The sequence below is a fragment of the Ammodytes marinus genome (assembly GCF_949987685.1).
Source record: "Ammodytes marinus genome assembly, chromosome: 9".
Classification (NCBI taxonomy): Eukaryota; Metazoa; Chordata; class Actinopteri; order Uranoscopiformes; family Ammodytidae; genus Ammodytes; species Ammodytes marinus.
The window spans coordinates 12,441,359-12,468,442 of NC_137213.1; the positions used below are offsets into that span (position 1 = coordinate 12,441,359).

Sequence of the window (27,084 nt, forward strand, 5' to 3'; positions counted from 1 at the left end):
GCACCGGACTCTTTTCGGCTCCGTGAGAGTGGTTGACACAGCATCAACTAATGCCAGTCAGTGCTACACACACACCTGATTGCAATGAGTTGATGCAGTGTCACCTCTCACTCGTAGCCGCTTTAAGGTCCAGGGATTGGGCTGGCCACTCCATAACGTTAATCGTGTTGGTCTGGAACCAAGATCTTGTTCGCTTACTGGTGTGTTTGGGGTCGTTGACTTGTTGGAACATCCATTTCAAGGGCATTTCCTCTTCAGCTTAAGGATGTGTGTGGGGGCCGTAAGGCAACATGACCTCTTCAAGTTTTCTAATGTATCCAAACTGATCCATGATCCATGGTATGCGATGAATAGACCCGACACCATAGTATGAGAAACATCCCCATAACATGATGTATGCGCCACCATGCTTCAATGTCTTCAAAGTGTACCGTGGCTTGAATAGGGGCCGCAGACAGTTTGTCAGATGACCCCCAAACACTGAATTCAAGCCACAGCACACTTTGAAGACATTGAAGCATGGTGGCACAGACATCATGTTATGGGGATGTTTCTCACACTATGGTGTCGGGTCTATTCATCGCATGCCATGGATCATGGATCAGTTTGGATACATTAGAAAACTTGAAGAGGTCATGTTGCCTTACGGCCCCCACACACATCCTACCTCTACTGCGCGTCTACCTCGCGTCTGCGTCTGACTTTTTGTCACAGACTGTGAAATCAACGTAGAGCGAGCACACATCCAACCTCAGACGCACTGCTGAGGCGCGTCGGAGGCACGTCTGCAGCGACGCTCCCCTTCACCTCAGGAGGCTCGCCTATTTTTTTTCTGAGAGCAGCGCGTCTCTCTCGCGTCTCTGTGCTTTAACTGATAGAGAAATACTCTGCTGACAGTCATACCAGCAGCATTCACTCTAGTTACACGTTTACCCGGTGTGTTTATTTCAAAATAAAACATCCCTCAGTCGTATACGCGAATAATCCCTTTATTTCACGATTTAATTGTGCAATCAAAATCCGAGGGATTTAAAACCTAATTTTCAATTAGTTCTGGCATTTCATTTTTGGATAAATGACACATATAGAGATCCAATATAGTGAAGAAATAAAAAAGATCATGATGAGCGCAACAGTTTTCCGTTGCTCTATCTGTGTCTACGGCCTTCTTCTTCCCCGACCACACCCCCCTCTCTCTCTCCCGTATAAATCAGTAAAGTGATTTTTGAAATACTCTGCTAAGAGTCATATTGACTTCATACTGGCAGCTTTCGCTGTAGTTTCACCATTTCCTGGTGTGTCCCCTTCAAAATAAAACTTCCAACAAGCGAAAATATGGCAAAAAAAAATAAAGAAAATGGCAATGGGGCGCACGGATTACTGTCCAGACTCAATATAAATCTTATGCATCATAGATGACATGAAAGAACTTCATTTTTAATGGGAATTATCTATGAAAACTCTATGTAGAAAGATAGGGCTTTTAGAAGCAGCGCTGCAGCAGCAGCTGCTGAGACGTTGCATGTGTGTCCGAGAAAAGTCCGAGAGAGGCAGCAGTAAGGTAACGCGACGCGCTCCAGAGGTAGACGCAGGATGTGTGTGGGGCGCGTTATGCTGAAGAGGAAATGCCCTTGAAATGGGTGTTCCAACAAGACAACGACCCCAAACACACCAGTAAGCGAACAAGATCTTGGTTCCAGACCAACAAGATTAACGTTATGGAGTGGCCAGCCCAATCCCTGGACCTTAATCCAATAGTAAACCTATGTGGTGACATCAAAAATGCTGTTTTTGAGGCAAAACCAAGAAATGCAGAGGAATTGTGGAATGTAGTCCAATCGTCCTGGGCTGAAACACCTGTTCACAGGTGCCATAAATTGGTCGACTCCATGCAACACAGATGTGAAGCAGTTCTCAGAAACAACAGAGGTTATAAAACTAAATATTAGTTCAGTGATTCATAGGAAAGCTAAATCTTCATGCATGTTTCAGTTGATACAGTAAATGTTTGAGTTGTAAAAAAAAATGTAGACACTGCTATTTTTAACAGTCTAATATCCCTTTTTCTTCACTTTCTGTAAAGATGAAGAAACATTTGACAAATTGTTATTCATATTTGGAATTGGAATAGAATGTACAATGTCCCCAATGCATTTGCGTGTTTGGAAATAAAAGCTATGATAAGGATTTTGATCTTGCCTCACTTTTTTAAACACACTGCTATTATTTTGAACACAACTGTACATGCTATTTGACAGGTCTGAATAAAATATGAAATTGGATATTAACGTTATTGTTGATCCGGACATGTGTATTTCTCTTACTTTGTCTCTCTTTTCTTGTCTCCTAGGACCAGTACAAGTTCTGCTATGAAGTGGCATTGGAGTACTTGAACTCGGGGTAACTCAGTGCTCCTGAGCCACCACAACAGACTTAAATGTTGGGACATTACAGAGGACTGCAGCTCACATTGTGTGCATAGTGCTAAGTGTGTGTGTATGTGTGTGTGATACCGACCAGACAGGACCGAGGTACACACACACACAACCATACAAGGCTCCATTGACCAGCTCTCTTCTTCTTCTTCTTCTGGTTTCTCAGTTGTTGTAGATGGGAACTGAGTGTTTGTACAGTGTTAAATATCGCAGCCTGTTTCTGCCTGACCTGGCAAAGGAAGCCAGCAGGAGCACAAATAGGGTTTTTTCCCTCCTCTCTGGATCCTTCTTTCTCTCTGCCTCTATCTGTCGGTCGCCTGTAGTCCCGTGGTTGTTGCCTTGAACCTCATTGGACAAAGAGCATTTAATACTGTCCAGTTTGCCGTGGAATGCGATACACTGTCTGTACATAATGTAATGTGTCTATTTTTAATTCTAAGATTTTTTTTTGCTTTTTTTTTTTTTTTTTTTTGCTCAGCTAATTTTTTTAAAAGTCATTCAATGCAGGAGCGCAAAGCCTAAATGTTACTAAATGTCCTGTAAATGTATGACTTGTAGATGATTATGGCTTCATTCTGAATGTCGGGGACAGCTGGCTCAGTCTACATCCGCTTACCTTATTTCCTATACAGGGATCTAAAGCTTTATTTGCACTCTCATTGAATCCTTGTTGTGCATATTGTACATATTTCTGTAGATTATTTATTCACAGTATGTACTTTTTTTGTGACTTGCAGTAAGTGACAATCATAGGTTCTGAAGTTTTCGGTTTATTGACGGTATTGTGTGCTTTTTTTTCTTTTTTTTTCACTTTGTGTGACAGATCAATTCCATTGTAAAGAAAAAAGATATTATATCAATGTATCTATAATATAAACATTGAATTATGTATTTCTGTCTCTTTACTGACTGGAGCTGGAAATGATGACATCAGAGTGACATCTGCTGGATATTTGAGGAATTACAATTTGTAAAGCTGCCACTGTGTTGATCTGTTTTCAAAATTGGCGTCAGTTCTACTGAAGCATATTTGAAGCTTATTATGTGATGATGTTACAATACAAGTAACCTGTGTGTGTGTGTGTGTGTGTGTGTGTGTGTGTGTGTGTGTGTGTGTGTGTGTGTGTGTGTGTGTGTGTGTGTGTGTGTGTGTGTGTGTGTGTGTGTGTGTGTGTGTGTGTGTGTGTGTGTGTGTGATGAGATTTTATAATAGGGCACCTTTTAACTGCAGTAATGGTATCTAATGCATTGGTGTGCTTTAAATCAGTTCACCTTCAGTTCTTGAATGTTTTTGCCCAATGTCCATTGTGTATTAAGGCCTTGTTACTTACCTACAGAAGGTGGACACACAATAACACTGTCGACAACTCAATGCAATCCGTAACAGCAGCTCTGCATAAATTACCTTCATAAAATGTGTATATATATATATATATATACACACACATTTTAATATAATAGGGAGGTGTTTATAAAATGATGTACAAAATTCTGAAGGCCAGAGTAAGCGTTGGTGTATAGGGATACATTATATTGAAAAGTTTATCCTTTTTTTCTTTTCTTTTTTCAAGATAAGATTCACAAGCATCATAACCTTGAATACTTAATTAGTTATTTTAATTGAGCCCATATGTACAGACCTTTTTAAAGTTCTTTACAAAAACAAGGTAGTACGCAATGACTTTGAGAAGTTGGAATCAAAACCAACACCCCAGATATTAGTAATTATTTGTATGTTAGAATATGGTGGTGACCAAACCAGGGTGACACACTAAGCTTTATGTTGTCTAATCAGCCAGAATCTACTTGAGGGATACAAAAACTAAAATCATACACAGCTAGTTAATTAGCATGCTCCTTGGGTGCACTATTTAATACAAAGAGAGGTGGACTGTTTGGTATGAAATGGAGATGTAAATACAATGTTTTAGGATAATTTGTATGTTAGCCACAGCTTGTAGTGTTAGTCAGTGTAAATAGTATGTTGCAAATTCAGACAATCAGCTTGATTCGAGTGTGCTGTTGATCACTACTTGCATAACTTATATAATTGTCAATTGATAAAACGTTCTTAAAATACCTCAGAAAACAGAACAAATATTGTACAACATTTTTGCAAACACATTTAGCTGTGTTTCTTTATGAAATGAAATCGAATTGAATCAAATCGGCTTTAAAAATCAGGTTTAGGTTTAGGGGTTGATTTGATCTTGGATCATTCCCTGTAGAGATCGTTGCACTACATACATTTATTTTATACTTACTGCAGAAACAGTATCTTGTTGAAACTTATAAATAGTGTACATAAATTATTTAGACAAAATGTGTGAAATTTAGCATTTTTAGAGCAGTATCCCCCCTCCCCCCCTCCCTCCCTCCCTCCCTTGTGTTGTCCCTGAGTATCCTCTCCTAGAACAACCCATTGACTGTGTAGGCTGAAGGGAAGCAACGCCTAACACTTAACAATCATCTTGGTTACAGTGATCACATGTCCAAATAATTTTTAGTGGTAGACTATTTTATGTAAAATTAGCAAAAGGTTTTTACAACTGCGTTATTTAGGTGCTTGTAATTTTAAATACATTTTTAGAGCAGTAAATGTTTCCCTTCTTGAAACACTGGCAGCAATATTACATTTATTTAGCTGACACTTTTATCGAAAGCGACTTCCATTAAGTGCATTCAACAATGAAGGTACAAACTCAGAACAACAGGAATCACGTAAGTACGATAGCTTCAAATAAACTAAACTACAAGGTGCCACAAGAAAGTGCTACATGGAGATGTAACAAGTGCATTTTTTATTTTTTTTTAAGTGCAGTGCAATACTCTAATACTAGTTCAACTGTGCACAATTGCATCACTTAAGGGCATTTCAGCAGCACTGAAGAGAAAAGAATCACACACTTTTTGGCTATGTCATCTGTCATGTTAGGGCCAATGTCCAAACAAGCCCCCGGTACACTCCTGCAAGTAACCTTCAGACTACTGCTGTCAAAAAGCTGGCTGTCTCCTAACATCGCTTTGGGAAGGATTTGAACTACATAGCTCCTTTTGCTTCTGTTGGTTACCAGTACAGTTCTATGGGTCTTTGTACATCAAGAGTACCTTATATTTCATTAATAATTTGATCAATATATGCAACAACAAAAAAGGTTAATGCCTTTTTTGTTGTTGCTTACATTAATCAAAAATTTGATGCAGAGCTAATACTGACATCTCTGCTACAGATGCAACCGAAAACATTTCTTTCCACATGATGCAACTGACTTGAAGCTGTCTGCCACAAGAGGTCAGTGAAAATACTCTTTTCAGTTTGGTATTCTTTTATTTGTTTTATGCTAGTTAAAAAATAAAAATTACACTTTTATTTGAGAATATATTATGCAAACACCATGCATTTCTTGGCAATTCGGAATAATATGCATTCGACTTCAATGACTAATCAGCAACTCACCATGTTAAAAAACCCAGCACGTTGCCAAGTTAGCCGTCATTCAATACAGTGGGTTCTAAGATAGAATGGTCTAACAATATCCCAGTTGTTTAAGCATGTGATACATAGCTTGTATTGGCTCTTTGTGCACCTTGAAATCTGTGCTGGAAAGAAGGAAGACATCTTTAACACATCTTCATGGAATCTGAAGGTCTCATCTTTTCCCTTCAACAGAAAGTTCCAGTTGGTCAGAGCTACAGGCGTTGTGCCATGAGGGATGGCTTAGTATCTCATTGCAGGAACCGCTGGTGAATTATTTCTCTGTTCACACACACATGGAGACCGGGGGGAGAGTGGTTGACTTGGGACGGAGATGGAGGAGACTTCATGTGAGTTGACGTGTTGAGAAAGTTCACACCAGATGTTCAGAAGTACAAAAACACAGAGAAAACATAGACACAAAACTCACAAACAAAAATCTGCATTGTAATATATGACTGGTGAAATCGACAGGAGAGATAATGTATGGAAAGATGAGAAAATTGCAAAGATCATTAGTTGACTGGTCTAGGAGTCCTGCTGTGATTCATTTGGGCTTAAGGCATAAACACAAAAGCTGTGGCGTGCTATAGCGTTTCGTTTCATATCACATGCAGTGGGGTGTAAGCAACATGACCACAAAAACAGGCAAATTAGACAGGCATTTAACATAATTTGTTACAAACCACTGCAAATAGGCAAACTACATGAAACAAATGAAATGTGACAAAAAAGTTAAGCACAACATCCACAAAGAAACTCAAAATGACTACAAAGTGATTACAAAAAAGCACACAGCGTCGCGAAACAACTACATAAACAGTGACTGACAGTGAGACTGACACATTCCACAAAGAATCTCAGAATGACAAAAGCGACTCAAAACAACCACCATGACACAAACCTTAAAAAGAAATAAACAGATATTCTTGGCCTTTTACGGTGGCGCTGAGCATTCACCAAATAAAAAAAAGTTTCACTGCAGGATCTCGTAATTACGAGATAATTATCTCGTAATTACGAGATAAGGATCTCGTAATTACGAGATAAAGATCTCGTAATTACGAGATAAGGATCTCGTAATTACGAGATAAGGATCGCCCTCTCATTCATCAATAACGATGTCTGTGTGTGTGTATTTGTGTGCAGACGAGGTGAACCTAGCCATAGGAAAACGTAGGCAATAGCCTTGGTTTCCGGACTACAATGGGCCCCATAATCAATAAACTTATTTTAAATATTTGTTTAGGCTACTGTTCATTCATTAATCAGCGATCGCATCGGGTAGGCTACTGAGGGACACACTTTCGGCTTTACGCCCGTGATCAGCTGCTGAGGTCCGACTGGGCTTTTCTCCTGAATAGTCCCAGTGACTGCATATCTGCACAAAGTTGACATGGCTATCATTGTCATGCCCTCCTTGTAGAAAGTTCTTATGTGTTTGTATGAGTCATGGATTACACCGAGTTTAACGACTGCATTTAATCAAAGCATTCAATAAAACTGCGTTCCGATACAGTAACAAACAGGAGGTAAAAGTGAACTAGCCCACCGGGCATTCTGATTGGATGAGGCAACACAGTACGGTGGCTCCGGTGGCTCATAATGAACAAACTGCATAGCCTATACAAAGTGAAAGTGTGTCCCTCATTTCCCAATGCGATCGCTGATTAATGAATGAACAGTAAACAAATATTTAAAATAATTGTATTGATTATGGGGCCCATTGTAGTCCGGAAACCAAGGCTATTGCCTACGTTTTCCTATGGCTAGGTTCACCTCGTCTGCACACAACACACACACACACACACACACACACACACACACACACACACACACACACACACACACACACACACACACACATCGTTATTGATGAATGAGAGGGTGATCCTTATCTCGTAATTACGAGATCCTTATCTCGTAATTACGAGATCTTTATCTCGTAATTACGAGATACTTATCTCGTAATTACGAGATCCTGCTCTGAAACTTTTTTTTATTTGGTGAATGCTCAGCGCCACCGTAGCCTTTACCCCACAGCCTCAAATAAATCACTTGAACGCTCATCCTTGACATAACTCTGCAAGAGTCAAGTTTCATGTCTTCCGAAATGGTAGGCATTACATTTCAGAATGCATTTTTCATGAGCTGCAATTGAAAAGAGCAAGGCCACCGATGCAGAAAAATTGATATTGCTTTTGAGGCATTGCATGTCCAGGAGATGGCAGTGTGCAGCAAGCAAAGCTTCCAACCACACACACAACGTCTGCTGAAGTCTATACAGCAGCTAGTGGTGAGCACTCTTTACTCTGTGTGTGGATATTCTCTATAGACAGTCTCCGCTTGAAACCTCATATTCAAGTCAAATACTTGTTTTCCCTTGATGTCAATATTTCATCAGTCTTGGAAACAATTCAGAGTTCGGAGAAGGGTGAAATTTCTGCCCTGAACTGATGGTAATAGTAAATGATACCTCAGGTTTTGTGTTCAAAGCGTAAAGATATATTGTAATGCCCATGATGGAAGGATGGATAGATAGATAGATAGATAGATAGATAGATAGATAGATAGATAGATAGATAGATAGATAGATAGATAGATAGATAGATAGATAGATAGATAGATAGAGATAGTTATGCTTTTATTATATTCCTGTAAAGCACTTACTTTGTTTGATAAGTGCTATATACATAAAGCTTATGATGGATGGATGGATGGGTAGATAGATAGATAGAAAGATGGATAGCATTGTCTTTTTCAGCATCTTGTACACGCATATTTAATTCATGAACTTTATCTCTTCTCACACTTGGCCTCCCCTGCGATGATGTAACAATGTAATGAATAAACCCATGAATAATTAATTTCTCCGCAATCGCCGATGAAGTATTTAAGTGGTGTATTTTCCAACAACTGAGACGCTCGCCGACTTGCAGGCGAACACTCTCACATACATCACTGCAGTTTCTCACACATGCAACACAAGGCGACTGCCGATTCCACACACACGTGGGTCAGAGGTTGGCCGAAGCAACTGGGGCACAACAGCCTGCTTCCATCTCTAGGGACTGTATTGTTTCTCTCTCTCTCTCTCTCTCTCTCTCTCCCCCCTGCCTTTATCTTTCTACCACCCCCCCCCCCCTTTTCTTTTCTAACCACAACAATCTGCACAGACTGGACTGTAAATCTGCATGAGAGCAGAAGTGGGCTCATCATCATCCTTCATCTTGCTCTCCTGTGGCTTTCTGTTCTGCATATTTTAATATTATAACGATTACAACAGAGCAGGCTGTTTGTGGCTATGATCTGATGTATTAACTTTTACTTTCACCACTGACGTAACACAATTTTTGCCCAAAAATCTAAATATCTCAAGAGTTGACACAGTAAATGATTGAACTCTTTAAACGCTTGTAATAATTCCTACATCCTCCCAGTGTTCTTTTTTTTTTGCAGAATGATGCAGCAGCTGGTTTGAGTCAACTTCCAATAATTCGGCGTATTTGCTTTTTTATCATTTGCAGCCCCAGCCATCGAGCGTTTTTCCAAGAGGGAGCCGGCGATCAATCAGTGGACCAGCTCCGCATACAAGAAAAGCGCTCCCTGTCGAGCTCTCACATCTCAGGCAAATCCATATCTCATATTTCCTCTATTTTCATGCAGATGGAAGAGGGGTGGGAGTAGACGGGGCGGGGGTGACACAAGAGGAGAGTAAGACATCTCTGCTGTCCAAACATTTGTTCCATATCCTCCTTGACAGTTTGATGTGATTGCGTTGTCAGCCTTTTGAGTCTGCTGGGGCTTTTCCTACTCTTCTTGGTTGTGAGAGGTTGTTCCTGGGCAGAGATGTGGCATACATATTTCAGTAGTTTGAGACTACATATTTTAGAAGTTGCAAGCTCAGTGTCAACCCACAAGTGGATAGCCCGGCTTGGTCTAAAAATGGCATATTGCATCACGTTCACATTGTTTTGTTTTGGTTTGTTTTTCTTTTGGTTTGACATGCAAACATGTATTAAACACACACACACACACACACACACACACACACACACACGCATATACACACACATGCACAAACATATGGGGAGCCATATACTGTATGCCATAATTCATGTTTTACTTCACATGTAGCCTACATAAAACTCACGTCTGATATATACTATATTCCCTTACACCTAAACAATAACACTCCTATCTTCAGTGTGTGCACGGTTCACATACCCAGCCACACAACACAATATACTCACATGGAGATATTCATTTGTACTTATTTTACTTAACACATATGCCTCTTAAATCCACTATATTACCTTGCACATACTCTACACACACAAACCTCTTGCATGCACATTTGAGCTTGCATGTATAATCATCTATCTGGCACATACACAAAAAACATCTTGTTTGTGTATATACGAGGTAAAACATGAGTTATGGCCTATATGGCCTCCCATACAAACACTGACACAAGCGCATTTTCATTGATGTCCGAACATCAATCTCCATAATTTAAAGAAAGCGATTTTGGGAATCTGCCAGAGGTCAAGTCCTCATCGGAGGCAATCTCATTTCCTGCAACTCAGAGGGGGAACAACTGACGGCTTGGCCCCCATGTTGCCGTGGCAGCCATCGGCCCCTCTCTGCATAGGATCAGTCTGTTGCCATAGCAGCCCCGTGGAGCTTTCCTGCCAGTCAGTCTAGCAGAGAAGACGAGTGAACCAGCGGTGCCCCCATCCAGAGAGGCCTGCGTGTCTTCATCTGTTGCCATGGCACCGTAATAGCGTTGTGGATAGATTTGGCATGGCAGGGAGTCAGTTCCTTTATCTTCCGATGTATTGTATTGAGCGATGCTTGCCCGTGTTTTCGGTGCCTCGCAACATGGTGAGCAGACAAAGGGTGCCGAAGGGGGGAGAAGGTAGATGTCAAGATAGTGTATATCTATATCGAGATCTAAACGCGGCGATGCGCTTAGATGTGCTGCGTGCTCATCGGGTGCTAATTAGGCGGTACATAGAGAGGGTGAGTGTGAGAGAGACGTATCTGACAAGGTAACCTGCAGTGGACTCTCCAGCTGCCTCACTTTGTGTTAGGGTGAGGGGATGTGCCGAGTCATACAGCGCATTTGCAGCCATGATGCACCGAACCAATTTGAATGTGTGCAAGCAACAAGGACTTCAGAGAGGGGGGCTTTTCTCATGTTGCACTTTAAAATGGACATTAAAATCCATTTGCTTTAAAGGGTCACTCTATCCACACACACACACACAAAAACTGTGTACAGTATATATTGGCATTACTTTTGTTTTGTGGATTATGCCGATTACTGAGGAACTGCTTTTCGGAAACATAATTTTAGCAGTTTAATTTTCATATATATGTGTATAAATATTCAATGCACTACACAATCAATTCCAATCTCTTCAACTGAATTGGAGGAAAAAAACAGAGCTACCAGCATGGCTGTCACCTGTGAGAAAACTCGAAAATGTATTTTCTGCAGGTTTGGTGACCTCCCGGGTCTCGACCAAAATGTGAAAATAACATGAAAGATGAGCTGCAAAAATGATTTTCTCATGACGGAGGAGAAACTACTGAAGGACAAAACATCCAATGTACATTACATAACTGCTCACCTTGAGAGGAAGGGAATTTTGTTTTTGCAGGTTTACCCTCTCCATCTCATTATCTCAATGCTCTGAAACAACTATGTATCTGGCCAATCAATGCGACCCTATTCAACCTCACAGAGACCGCCTACGTATAAAATGGCATTTGTAACACTATCACAACATTCACCAGTCTTCAGATTTACAACTGCAACACGGCCAAGAATGACTCTATCCGCTGCCGGTCACTGTTGTTCTCTAGCTGCCAGAGCATCAACGTGCCAGACTGGGAGGACTGCCTGGGTTTGGCCTGCAGAGAGATGGTGACTGTGTTTGGGACGACATCCACCAATCCAGCCATTTGGTAACCTGGCTGTGAGGACAAACACACCACATGATGCAGTAGAGCTGGACAGCATTGAATGGTCTAAGGCCAAGGGAGCAGCAACTCTCTCTCCTTTGTTGGTAGAGATTATTCCTCCAAGTCTTTCAGTGCCAGCCACTTGTAAGAGTTCTGGGTTTGGTAAACGAGACAGCATTCATCTACCCACGATTCGACAGACTCTGGATGGTGTGGAGGTCTCTGTGATTACGATAGTGTAGGAGAAAACCAATGTTGAGATCTGTTTCCCTATAGAACTAGATTAAGAAGATTAGGGATTACAATAAAAATGTATTCTAGTCATCCAACTTTAAAATCGTCTAAATACAATGCACATAAATGTACATTTTTCATCCACATTAAATCCATCAAATAAACAGCAGCTGGAGCTTACTCTCCCTTTGGGAGTGGAAGCGTCAGTGGATTTATAAGTCACTTGATGTAGGTCATGATTCACTTTCTAGGACCGTTTCAGTTGCACTTTGTCGCGGTTTCTTTTTCATCGATACTTTGACTTTTGCAACTCAGCCAAGTGTAAATTTCCAGCAGCTTCCTCCTTGGACAAATGAAGTGTCTCACCAGGTTTAGCAGCTGTCAACGTCGGACAAAAAAAAGGGCAATTACTCAGCATCTTCTAGACCTTCAAGAGAACAGAACATCCGGGAGAAGAAAAATGGCCTAAAATCCTTTATTCAGCCAACATGTTTTAGAGCCCTGGGGTGGGTTTTTTTCATTGTGCAGTAAGCTGCTCCTCTGCTTTCCCTGGCCTTACATCTGATCACCATCCTCATGCACATCCATTCGCCACTATAAGACCTTCAGGGGTAAATCCTACACATCCTATTATCACATGTATGTGTCAGCCCCTATTCCTATCATGCCAGGCTTTACAGAGAGGTCATGGGCCACTCTGTCCTAAGGCGAGACTCTGCAAGTGAATATGGTCAACATTTTAACTTATAGAACATATGAACAAATCTTCTGTAATAACCTTAAGCATAACCTTAAGCATAGTACTAAGAAAGATTATGGACAGTTTTGATGTAAGTGCTTAAGATGTTGAGAGTATCAAGAGCAGTTTTGAAGTATTGAAAAAAACTTTCAGAGGACGGCTGTTAAAGAGAGTTGTAAAGGAGAAATATACCGACACACACAATGTCTGTAAAATGAACACCTAAATGTATTTTTTAACCTTTTATTTATAGTAGTACTAAGGAAGACATGTTATGTAAGCATCATAGCCAAACATTTCAAAGCTGACCAGTGCTTGAAAAACAATATTTTTTATGCCTGCAGTGTTTCGCCTGAAAGCAGTTACTTTCCAGATGTTAGGAGTCAACATCTGGTAATCTGTTCACATGCCTCTCATTGGGAATTGCCTTGAGGAATCCTCCTTATGAAAGGAGCTGTTTTTAGCCCTTCAGGCATATCCGTCACTGCACCGGAACTTTGTTCTAGAGGTAAAAACAAGAAAATGAAGCTTCACTGGCAGCCCTCATGACCAAGACAATTTAAGTGGAACATTTTTGCTTGTTTGATGAATTGCAATTCAAGTCACAAGATTCTTGATGGGTCAGAATTTGTTGTTAACCGTAAGAACTGATTGATCTACCCAGTCCTGTATCAAAGGTTCATGCTGGTAGTATAATGACTTTCTTGGCACGCAGCAGGATCCCTTTGTAAATACTGTGCATTATTTGGATGTGCTTGGCTTTTCTAAACGTGGTCTTTGATTGAGTGCGCTCCTTCACTAATGGACACGGAACACGACGGTGACTCAATTTCAGTCACAGCTTATTTCATTAGAGCATCACTGAGATTAGGTGTAAAAGGGAAGGAAGTCGCTGCATAGGCTTAGGCCAGACAGATAACCCTGAAAGTCAACTCAGTCAAAGTTTCAAGGTTTTAGACTTGTGAGAAACCAACTATAAGGTGAAGAAATTAGCAAAGGAAGTAAGGATGAAATACATGACAAAACATAACAAACTAGTAAACAAAACATCTAATGACCAGCTCAAGTTGATGGTCTATCTGCAGTGATTCAGCTTTTTTTGGCCATTTTGGCGCAGTATAAACAAGTTGTAAAGATAAGTTATTGACATACATTTATGGAAAACATTTGCTAATTAATATCTGGGAATAACCAGCAACATTATCAGTAATTGTTCTAAACCGTAAAACAGTTTTTACAACAACGCAGATTCAAGTAACATCAATACAGAATCCTGTTTTTTTTCATATTTTAACTGAGTGGATAGCTACATAACATCCAGTGAGACTATTACATTAATATTGCTTTGTGTTTTCTGGCCATATGGTGAATGCGAGTCCTATATTAACTCTCTTTTAGCTCACTGGTTTTGTTATCATCCAACTCCTGAGGGAAATAACTGGTGCCTTAGCAGTTAAATGCTGCACTATGTTCACCATCTATAGTTGCTGAGTGTGCGTGTCTGCTGTTTGGTGTGGAGCAAGCACTATACAGAGCATTTTTGCTGAAAACAACTGTTTACTGCAGCCAGAAAAGACCCTCAAGGAGCTTCACAATTAACTGAAGCACGGTATAACGGTCTGTAGGGGAGATGCAGATTAAGGTGATAATTCTCTCTAGGTTCATGTGTACCTCTCCGGATCATTCATTTTTTTCCGTATAAACAAGTGCACTGTTATTGGGAAGAGTTGATGATGCACATAATGGAAGCTATGGTGCGTCAGGATAAAGCAAAGTCAGAGCACATATTCAACCCTGTGTGTCGATAATGTAGTTAAAACATATAGCCCATCTGTCATTGTCCTGCCACACTCCAGTGCTCTGTGTGTTTGAGGGGAAAGTGGTGAGGCACTCTTCACTGCACAACTTGGTCTTGGGCCAGTGTACACCCAGCTTTGATGTTGTATTTTGCTCACTTCGACGGACACTCTCCATTTTTCTCCAACTCACACTCTTCCGAGCAAAGGAAGGTGATAGTGTGAGAGTGAACTACATCTGACTGCTCTTACGGACACATGCTCTGCTGCTGCTGCTTTTTTGGAAAGTGGTTATTTTGTTCCTATAATGACCACCACTACTATCGAAAAATTTGTTTTGTTCGCTTGGTTTCCAGGAAATATGATAATGAGGTTTAACTAAAAATGGCAACCATTTGGGTGTTGTTGATCGTGACCTTACTTGCCACATCCATGACAACAACACAACATCAACAGACTTTCATCTTCTGAAACTAGAGCCTGCAGCCAAAGAAAAATAGCCTGCAGCCATGTTAGTGAGATTGTACACGGCAGTACAACATTTAATAATTAGCACTAGAAATAAAGCATGTGAGACTGATGGGAATGTGAATTACATAAATCAAAGTATAAGGAAATACATTTGACCTGATGATGGAACTAGAGAAAAATGTATGGGACCATAAAAGTTGTTACAATTCCACGCAGAAATCCATCCAATAGTTGATGAGATTTTTCATTCAAAACCACAAATGTGAACTTCATTGTGACACTATCAAGTAAAAGTCGTGGGATCACCAAAGTCAGTACGGTTCGTTCTGTCATGGCAATCCATCCTAGTTGTTATATTTCACTCAAAACCAAAGTGACTGATTTTTCCTTCCCTAGTGCCCTGATATCGCCTTCCCTAAATTAAATTAGCATGGCTAAAGATATATTTAATTTTAAAGGCTTCTTGCCACAGGTAACTGCAGAAAAACTTGAATTCAGCACTTTTCCAAAAGAAAGCCAGCGGGCCGCTGCCAGAGTCCTAACAGGGAAAGATCACATTACACTTGTTCTTCTAGCACTTCCCTGGTTTCAGAATTAACAACAAAATGGTACTCATTGAATATAAATGGTCAGTCCGTTATTGGTTTGAAACCAACAGAAGTTTTCCGTTTTTTTACTTTTGATATCAATGAAAAAAGGAATTATACGATAGTACCCTGTCCGTCTTGCCCTACAGTACCTGCCTGACTGGCACATCAAATCTCAACTCTTTAGAAGTCATCTTTGACTGCTGCACTGCAACATGGAAAAAAGTCAAAAGTTGGTGAAATTGTTTTTGGTTATTATTTTCCCAGCTGCCCAACAGTTTTACCAGATTGCATTAAATATGGGAGCAACATTAAAGCTACTCCAGTCAATTGTTGTACAGATAAAATCAATTCCATAACTAAGTGTTTGTGAAAAGGGCTCGTAATAATGAGCCCGCAGAGATTTTATCACCTGTTTCCGCAGTGCGCATTAACTCCACAGAGATTTTCAACATCCTTCAGGTTATTGTTTTGTTTTGGATCTGAGCCCTGTTTTGGGTTCACTCCCAATGCTCTCATCAGCAACATTTCCAGATGTAGCAGGCAGATGTTTGCTGCAAATTCTCTGATAAAACCAGCGCTTGCTCCTGGCTCGAGCACCAAACGGCACACAGACAGACAGACAGACAGACAGACACGATTAGGGACTAGTTGAGTGCTGAACGTGGTTTAGCAGAAAAAGATATTTCCCTGCAGATATTTCCCTGCAGACTTATATCAGAGCTAGAGCTAGAGTGAATATTGAACTAACATTTATCAGTTGGCCAGAAACACAACACCAAAGAAATGCTTAAGTAGGCAACTGTTTGCTAAAAAATGTCCCCCTATCAACTCAAGATGATAATCAGTCAGTGTTGTGTTTAAGCTTGTTGCGCTGCCACACGTAAGCCAAAGGAAAATTAATTACTGTGGGTTGCACTGTTGAAAGCATGCAGGCTCCTTTTTTTAAATGCCCTTTGCTTCCTTGTGAAGCACATTATATTTCCCCTGGAATTAAACGCCCTACATAAGTTTTACCTCATCGCTTTTATTTAACGCTTCTTTGCTAAGTTTTCTCTTTCTAACCATCAATTTCCCTAGTATGTCCCGTTTTAACTATAAAATGACAGCACATGTTCAGAGCTCTGACCTCTCTGTGAACCTCAGCGGTATGAGAAAAACACAATCAATATCAATTTGATCCCATAATGTGTTGAGGTGAGGCATCATACCTTGTATAGTTGATTTGTTTTATTTTACTGCTCATTTATCGTTAGATCAAGAAACGTGTGTCAAGAAAGATATCGCCTATAGCACCTATGGGTTGATGTTGAAACTGAATTTTCTCCTCAGAATACACCACTGTCATGTCATCACTCAATTCATATCTTTATGTTTGCAGACAAAGATTTACTATCTTCCGAGTACCTACTGTATCTTCAGGACATTTGGGATTGCCAGGTTTTCATGCATTACAAGGGAGAACATGCTCTTGGATGGATTGGGCTACTGTGGGCAAAAAAAAATAACTCACGGCCAATAAAAATATTTTATCACAAGCATGCTCATGAATATGGAGTATATTAAATAATTTGCAAAAATGTATCTTGTTTTATATAGCTAAATTTGACATTTAAATTGGAGGATACTAACAACCTGGCAACCATACGCACAGTACCTCAACAACGCTAGCTTGGATGCGATTTCAACATTTCATGCTGGCTATTTAACTGGTGTTATAAGGACTAAGATTGACTGAAAATGTATAGATTTCTAGTCATAACCAGTTGGGCACCAGGTAATAAATAAATAAAATAATAGGCTGCTTAACAGCTCACATAGGACACAGTTGAATTAGGCTCTTAATTTTCCTCTCATAGTGCACCTGATTGATGCATTTACCTTTTGAAAGGTAAAAAAAAAAAATTATTCCAGGGGGGTATTATATGAACACACCCATTTTGATTGATAATATGTCATTCATAATTTTTTACAAATATTTGAATAAAAATAGGATAATCATTTATTCTTCAATAGCTTCCATGTTATGTGACCCAGTGTCTCCAAATTATTCCAGATAATAGTACACAGTCACACAGTTCTTCATTTTCCTCAAAGTGCACCAGATTGATAGCCTGGCATTCCCAGACCTGCCACTAGGCGCTGGCAAATTAAATTTGCTGCGCGTGTTGGTCTGGACACGCTCAGTTGAAGCTTATCAAGAAAACCAGAAATCTGGCCGGCGCGCCAGAGCCCCTTATATGGTACTCTGGGGAGGACGTAACCGGATGACGACAGTGACGTGCATGCGACGTCGAAGCCGTGATAGTAAACATCAGAGATGGCTGCGGATATGTTGTGTGAGTTTGAGACTGCTTTGGCCTCGACCCTTAACGATTTGGAAGACGGCACTCAAATCTTTCATTAGCAAGTAAGTGGAATGTTCTATTTTGCCGACCGACAACGGCAAACGTTTAATTTAACAGTTTAACAGCTGTTCGCTAAACGAAAGGGGCTTACGTCGCCTTGTGCATCGCTCTGATTGGTTGTAGTGCTATCCAACTGCGTGCAGTGGCATTTGAAATGCACGAGTAGGAGCCGCCCCTTGAGTTGGAAATTACAATTGATCGTCGCCAGACCGTCTATCGTTCAAGATATCAGGGTCTGGATTTCCAGGCTACCAGATTGATGCATTCTGGGTTAAAAAGTACCAAATTTTCTTCCTGGGGAGCATGCCCCCGGACCCCCCTGAGGACTGGGTTCCCTATGTCTCAAAAAATTCTGTGGGAAACACTGGTTCATGAATTACATATTAATTAGCAGGTGTGCTTATGTATGACTGGATTTATAGCTTTTGATACTTTGCAGTAAAAATGGCTCTCCTGTTGACTTTGTCCTGTCAGTGCGGCTCTCCTGAAAAAAATAGTGAATACCACTGGCCCAGATAAAAGCAGTCAAAAATCCTTTTGATCGGAAATTATGTTTTCAGGCAGGTGCTGCTCACCTGGGAATGTTGTGATGGAGATAAGTGATGTAATGTGCCAAACGTATGCAGTGGAAGAAGATGAATAGGACAATCGTTTTTGGAAAGAAGCCATATTGTAAAATTAATGACGCATTTGACTGTACAAAGTCGAAATGATACAATGAGGTCCTTTATCCCAGCATCCACATCTATCTATCATTTGCTGACGTGTCGGTGTCTGGTGACTCAGTAGAGCCTTTTAACACGATTAAAGAGCTTCTCCGACGAGAGCACACTCTGGGGAGTCTGCTTGTTGGTCCACCATCAAACCACCTGGTCTCCAAACATCAGACACAAAGTGGAGATACACACCATGTGTGTCACACACAACTTAAAATAGAAACAGGAGTGGGGCTGTGAAAAAGACAAACTGGCCACATTAGCCTATAATCCTTTTATAGGGTCGTTCTGAAATGTTTTGAACGATCCCTTTTGCCACAGCCTAGGCTGCATGTCATTAAGGGTGTATTCACACATGCTGTGTTTAGTTCGGTTGAAACGAACTCAGGTGCACTTCCACCTTCGGTGCGCATCTTTCAGACAGGTGTGAATACAGCAATCGCACTCGGGGGCGGACCAAACAAACGCTCCGAGACCCAGCTGAAGAGGTAGTCTCGATGCGCTTCAAAACGCACTCTGCTGCAGTTCGTTTGTGGTGTGAATTTGGCCGGACTCGATCCGACCCAATTGCAGGAAGCACTGCGCCTTTTCTTTCTTTTCTTTTTTAATAAATCGCCATCAGCTTCACATTATGGGAAAGTGTTGTTGTCGCCATTGTTAGGAAGATTAGTTGTGGTTTGACCGGGAGCCCCGAGCGAAAATATTACATTTGATAATGATGCGTGCGGATCAGCGATCAGATGGAGAGGAGCGTCTCCCGTAGCCTACAGTGCCAACAGGTTCACGCTGCGCTTTGCATGAAGTGTGTGTTTTTATTGTTCTTCCCAACGGGACCGTCAATACTGTCCCCGTGTCAGTTTGGTGCTGAACTGCGCCGAACTGACACCCAGCTGATACACAGCTTAATCAGCTCACGAGTCGCGCGTCCAGCAGCAAAAATACAGTAAAAATGATGTTTCACATCGTAGGCTAGAAGCCACATAACGTGGCATTGTCATAGGGCTACATATTATAAACATATGAAACAACAATAATTAGATTTTTTTCTTCTTTATTTATAGGCTAGATGTAGGCATTTTTATTATTTTTAACTCCATATTATATCAATGATAAATTCGCAGTTTTTACTTCGTTCTTCCTGCTTCTCTCCACCCCAGAATGTCTGTCCAATGAATGAATGACCTTAGATCACGTGTGGTTTTGCTTCGTAATGCTGGTTCACTTGCAAAAGGGGCAATATGAAAGTGGACCACACCAAACAAAAAAATCCAAATTCTATTTGGTCTGGACCAAAGCAAGTGAACTAACGGACTTTCCATGTGTGAATACACCCTAAAAGTCCATGTTCTAGTTGTTTTTCTGTCTTTGTTCTTGTTTTGAAAAATAATTGGAACAGCAAATGAACAGATTTGTAATTGTTCATTAACCAAGTGATGCTGTATATAGCTATCAAGCATCCCCATAAAAAAAGTCAATATCTTTGGGTGCTCCGGTGGCGTAGTGGATAGAGCACGTACCATATTGGCTCCGGCCTTCGTTGCAGAGGTCGCGGGTACAAATCCGACCCGAGGACCTTTACTGCAGGTCATCCCCCGTCTCTCTCTCTCTCTGTCTCCCCATTTCAACTCTGTACTATCTAATAAAAAAAGATTGAAAATGCCAAAAATAATCTTAAAATTAAAAAAAATAAAACGTCAATATCTTTGCTTCCACACTCCACGGGCTTTGACTTTTCCGAGAAGCGGTGACGTAACTGAAGGTCAGGGTGCCTCACGCAGCCAATGCCAAGCCGCCGCATTCCTTCCGCTTGGTTTACCTGCTCAGGTAATATTCTTCGACGGCTGCTGTATCCATGGCAATGAACCCCTGCGGATGCCCTCGACCCAGGCTCCTCATGACAGGGCTGATTAGCATGCATGGATGAGGGCCCGAGCTCATCTCTGATTGGTGGTGTCAGCTCTTGGCATGGGGCTCTGGCTTCACCCCTGCAGAAGACCCAGCTGGCTGAGTGCCCCCCCCCATCATGCTCACGCCTGCTGTATTCCACATGACTGGACTAGTCCTCCGAGGCCCGGCCAGAGACCATGCTCCTGTAAATAGTCAATGTACAAGCAATGATGGTAATTTGTCTAGGTAATTACCAGACATTTACAATCCATATAAGCCTCCTAAATCTGCAACTAATAGAAGTTTTTTTTTCCTGGACATTTGGCCCTGTTATGAAAACTGACAAGCTCTTATGTCATCATATTTTTTCTACTCGCTCAGGGGTGAGCCCTTTTGGTTATTTTCCCCTATCCTTTTATGCCAGTCCCACCTTTTAAGAGCGGAAGACGTCAGCTGAAAAAAAATATCTATGTAGGCCTACAAGCCCGTCAGCTGTCACTCTTTACTGCCCTATCGTTTGATTTTCCATTGCCTCCGTCCCAGTCCCTGCAGCCCGGATAAAAAGGAACCTCTTCTGAGGTGTTTCGCGAGGCATTATAAAACGGTTGCCATGGATACCCAATCTGAACAGGCTCCACACGCAGGGCTGCGGAATAGGCAATGACAGGCAGCAATATTTTCCACATTTTTAGAAGAAAAAATCTTTTCCCTCGTCGGCACACACAAGCTAATGGAGCGTTGTGTTAAAAATGCCAAAGATCAAGTCCCTCAAAAACGTTCTGCCAGGCTGTTTGCTGGGGGTCTGTGAAGCAGCAGTTGGGGGGGGGAGGCTGTTTGCTTCTTGCTCCACAGAGGTGGGTTGAATTGGTATTTTCTGCCTCATTTGGCCTTTGTTGTTCCTCCCTGAAGAGATGACCTATATTATCTGGGATGGGAGATCAAAGTGGGCTTGTCTCACTGTGATCCCGTGAAGGTTGCGTCTTACATGCTCCGAGAGATCTGCCCCTGATTGCACAACTGCCTCGCTGCACTGCAAAATGTGGCCATGAAGCCAAACAGAGGGGAAAAGACACTGCCTCTATGTAGCTGCTCAGCCTACAGGATATATGATCCTGCTCCTGCAGTTAGCAGAGCTTTTGATGTTGAGGATTGCAATAACTTTTTTAAATTTTTTTATATACTTCACAGATAATGTTCTTTTGGCAAAAATCTGGTTATTAATGCACACACAGCCATAGGCTCTGTAAACTGGTATAACAAAAGGGAGCCACCATATCTAGCAACACCCCCGTTTACAGAGCCTAGGCTGTGATTTACCACCAGATTATTTTTTCAGCAAGCACACAAAGTACGGCACAACTCAACTCCCTTTAAAAGAGTTGTCCTATCTAGGCCTATCTTCCATTACGGTGACATGTTTCATCCATATCTTGCCCATGAATTCCCATTAGTGTTGCCAGCTGATGATTTGTTGGTTAACGCTGGCCTCTATTCGTGTTCAGGTCCTTTTGGTTGTTGCGATATTCGTCAGCCTGTTACACAGAGGAAATGGAACAAGGTCACAGGAGGGGGCTGGCTACCTGCTGGGAGCAAGTGTTCAGCCTACTGTGTACGCGCTCTCCTTATTAATCCGTTCCCTTCGATAACCCAACCACTGGTTTGCTCTGACTGGGTGTCATTCCATTTCCAGCGCTCCACGTCATGTCAGAGATGCATGGCTGCCCAACATAGAAACGGACCAGAAATGTCTCCATATGTCTCCATGACCTGCATCAGTCCAAAAAGCTGTCACGCATCTCATTAGCCACAACCACAAGCTGCAGATGGACCCTAATGGTCATTTATCAAAAGAGGATCTTCTCCTCTAAGTGCCTCAGCAGACAATGGGCCCAGATGATGCTTATGGTTGGGAAGGTCTGGTGTGATTTATGAGGAGCTCTCCCATTCCACTGGTTGAATTGCCATTGTCCAGGAAAGTGAGCAGAGTGTACCTTCAGTCCAACACTGCAGGTCAACCGGTTGACGGGAGTGGGTTTAATTACTGTTAATGGCATTTTGGTTTTGTTGAAGAATAAACTTTTTCACTATATCTTCTTCTTGACCCAATTGTGTGCACTGATAACATCTGTTGTGATTTATACATGAGGATTGGGATCCCTTTGGGGAATTCATGTGAGTTATTATGGATAATCCAGGTTAGGTAAACTATATCAGGTATAATAATAACTAGGTTGAATGTTGAAAAGTATAAGTGTGGTGATAAGAAATCCTATGAGAAGGGAAAAATCAACAACAAATTGATCCCAGTGATAAGTATTATCTGTGTATCCATCCACACAGTATGATTGATCTTATTCCTATGGGCTTTAGAGCTTTGTTGTTGTTGTCCATAACCTATTAAAAACACATCAGTGCAACAGTGTCATATTTCTTCGTGATATTGAACGTGGGCACAGTAGCTATGTTTTTTTAATCTTACACACCGTTCTGCTGCTGTAAATACTAAATGTGTGCTGAAAATAGTCCCTAACAAATTCATGGTTTATATTTGATACAAAATATTGCTTAAAACTACACTAACCAACAATGGGAAAAAAACTGATATTTGTGTGTGACCTATTTCTTTTATAGATTTGTGATTTCAGTGGTGGTCAATTGGCCAATTTGGCGCCACGTGCCAGGATAGAAGTCAGAGAATTGAAAGACGGACCAAAGCAATCCCTGGGTTTTCTGGTTTTTCATGGGATGTGTTGGCAAAAGCAAAATATAGAATAATTGCCAGCCTTATCCTTGAAGCACTGATTGCATGTCCAATCAGAGAAGAGGCAGAATTTTCTACTCCTCAACAACTCAGACCAGTCATTCTTCTCAATTTAATTGATCGGCCATCATCTACTTCTTCTAATCTCCACAAAGTTCTCAGCATCTGTCCTCATATCTGAGGCCTCAGAAATAAGCATGGCGTTTTTTTCTCTTCAATTTACGAAATCCTTCTGCCTCCTGCAGCAACTAAGACTGTAATGATGACAATGTGTCCTGGAGGGAGCTGATCTCTCACTGAGGCCATATACCAAGTTTCCACATTCCCAATTAGGCGGTACAGCCCAAGCATAAGAAATCAAAATGAACCCCCTGAAGCCCCTGATACTGCTTCAGATCCATCATTTAGCTGTTAACCAGCACATTTTACACAGCAAGAGAGTCTGACATGTAAAGCACGCTGAAAAAGGACAACGTGTAATGGCTTAAAATGTTTCCCTCTGTGCTCTGGCTATGCAGATGCACTGCGGTATCCAAACCGGTTGGATTTCAGGAGGAGGTCCACTGGAACTATTTCTGAAACTACAGTATGTGAGAGCCCTACACAGAGTCCTGGGATGCCTGCATGTGTGAGCGATGATCTATTTTTGATAAGCATCAGAAAAGAAGCCAATTTCACACGGGTTGAAAAAGAACTGTTTAAAAGAGGCACAGCGTTCAAGGAGGACAAGAACGGGAGAGAGGTGTTTTAAATAACCATGACGGACACGATATGATCACTGAGGAATAAATTGAATTATTGAATTACTGCTGCAGTGTGGATAGGAATGTTCCTCCCAAAAGATGAAAGATCCACCATTAGGAGAGGGTGGCATAACAAAAGTGCACTATCTCTCTAGTACAGTTAGCTTCCTCATCCATCTTTCATATCCGCCACTTCTCTCCTTTTCACCTTCACTATAACACAGAATCCACTTCATCACCAGACTCTATAGGTGGGCTTAATTATCTGGGGCTTTATTGTAGGGCCCGACCGATATGTCGGCCGGCCGATTTATTTATTTTTATTTTTATTTTTTATTCCAGCAATCATGTAGAGTGAGATGCATTGCTGCCCCGGAGGTAACCTTATAGCATATTAACAACAGCAGCAAGTGTGTTGTAATACATTGGATTAATTCACACTTGACAGTTCCCCCTGACACCAATAGCAGAGTCATTGGTCATCTCTTGACTGTTAATAGTAGTTGATATTACTATAGTTATTATATAGAATGTATATAGTGCTTTATTGGAGATCATTCAAAGACACTTTACATCAAACATATAGAAAATCATACTTATAGAAAAAGAAAACAAAATACAGTCAAATTAAAGATAAGGTTTGGAGTGGAGTCTGGTGTAATTATGTTTTCTTAAAGAGGTGAGTTTTGAGTTGACTTTTGAATGAGTTTATTTAGTCTGAGATGCTGATGTTTGGAGGGAGGGAGTTCCAGAGGGTTGGGTGCAGTTACATAAAATGCTTAATGTCTGAGTTTAAAAATGCGTCATGTCACTTTAGACATATTTGTAACACTTTATTTTTTTTTAGATAATGCATATTTCAATAAATAAAAAGTTCCTGTACACCTATTGACAGTAACAAGTATTTATATATATTTAAGGGTTCAAAAAAGCAATTTTTCAATATATATTTATGGCATTTAAAATCAAAATAAATCGGCCGATTTAATCGTTATCGTAATTTTTCTCAGAAAATAATCGGCATCGGCACCCAAAAATCCATATCGGTCGGGCCCTACTTTATTGATAAGAAATGATGAAGTGTGTGAGGGTAAAGTCGTTAAAAGGTGAGTTTGAAAGTTGGCAGATACTGTATCATGTACATTTTGTCAATTCAGCAAGAGTCTGCAATCTGCCACTCTTTCACCTGCAGGTCATGGAAACTACACTTCCCATTCAGATGATATAGCAATAAACGTGAAAATATTTTGATAGGGGCATCATAGCCAGTGAACCAGAATGTCTCTATAGCCCTACGTTGAGTGAAAACTAAAGAATAAAAAAAAATGTCCTCCTCTATAATATATTGACTTAATTGAGCAGAACAGGTGTTGGCAAGTCTTTGGCACAGAGCACATTAGCCGCTGTCATTGAAGATGCATTGGAAGGAGCTGACAGTGAATCCCAGACCTCGTTTCGTGGCATGGCAAAGTGAAATCAGTCAAATGTGTCAGGCTGAACTTGTAATACATCTGGGAAAGTGTTCTCAAAATGATTAGTGATCGGATTGGAAGAGTTGTTGAGGGAAAGTAATCTCTTGAATATGAGCTAGTGTTGTGTGACTGATGTGCAGGTCTTTCATTTAAATTTAGAAAGTCTATGACAAAAATAAAGAGTACATATAAGTTTTTGGCACTTAACTATTTAGAAATGAGTGAGATAAGGGCTAAATGACCCATGGACCGTCTTGGACGTGGCTTCCACCTGTACAAATCTCCAACCACTAGGCCTGTGTTTGCTCAAGAATATACTGTATATCATAGATTTCAAATTGTTTAAATTACCATCTCAGTCGATAATTTTATAATAGCAGCTGCTTCCTTTCTCTCTTGGATGTCAAGGAACAACATATTGTAGAATGTATGTTGCGTTTATTTGTCGTAAAATAGATATAAGAGCTTGTAAGCCCCCGTCGGAAGCTCAGAAACATCTGTTCTAAGTCACTGTCTGCTTATGTAGCACATGCACGGGCTATAGGCTACACTGAAAGCTGCTCCAGAACGCAGAGACCTACACACCACCAGTTACACCATGGATTAAAGACAGCTCTTAAAAACCCACTGGATTATTCTCCCCCCCCCCCCCCCCCCCCATGTCCGTCTTTACTCCTATACTGCGGCATTCAAACTGGAGTTTTCTCTGTTCCTCTCACTAATTTATGCCATAAACAAAACAAATTTCTGGGTCATAAATTCGTAGTCAGCTCTCTGGAGCATCAGTACCGAGTTATGTTATTCATACCCCCCCTATCCACCCCCCCACCCCCCTCCCCCATCCTCCCCTTATGCTGCCCAGTGTATAGCTTCTGCCTTTCCTCCACTCTCACATCACTGGAACACATCTGGACTCTGTCATATTTCATTTTGTTAAACACGGGGACGCAGCACAGGCAATTATTGCAATGTAACCCAAGGGGGACGTGGTAAGGAGAAGAAGGCATATGATGTTGGAGATGATGCATTCGGTGTGTTTAAATGTGCCTTGCTTTGATCTCACCCAGGTGCAAATTGAATTCCATAAAGGTAATTTATTCAAGAGGTATATATATGCAAATAAGAAGCCATGTGCAAGGCGTTTGTTATATAATTATTACTGGAATAAAAAAATCCCAGACCATTATGCAAGCCCTATATTCTTGGACAAAAAATGTAACTGGCATTTGTATAGCAAAATAGACAATCAAGTAAAATTCAGCATATTACTGTTGTTATTATTATTGTATGTTCAGTAAGACATTCTGGGGAGGGGGGAGAGACAACATCTGGAAGCGTTTGGAGTATGGAGTATGCAGTATGATAAATGTCGTCCTCAGCAGCCCCC

General features: G+C 41.0%; 1 protein-coding gene across 1 annotated transcript in view; it reads left to right on the plus strand.

The window, feature by feature from the left end:
* LOC307255153 (receptor-type tyrosine-protein phosphatase mu) overlaps positions 1-2,404 on the plus strand; it is a gene marked incomplete at both ends in the record, with an annotated part of 168,280 nt that extends 165,876 nt beyond the window's left edge. Inside the window, one exon of the mRNA XM_080033786.1 lies at positions 2,351-2,404. Coding sequence (XP_079889912.1) covers positions 2,351-2,404 — 54 coding nt within the window. The remainder of the gene's footprint in view (positions 1-2,350) is intronic.
* Positions 2,405-27,084: the final 24,680 nt, after the last annotated feature.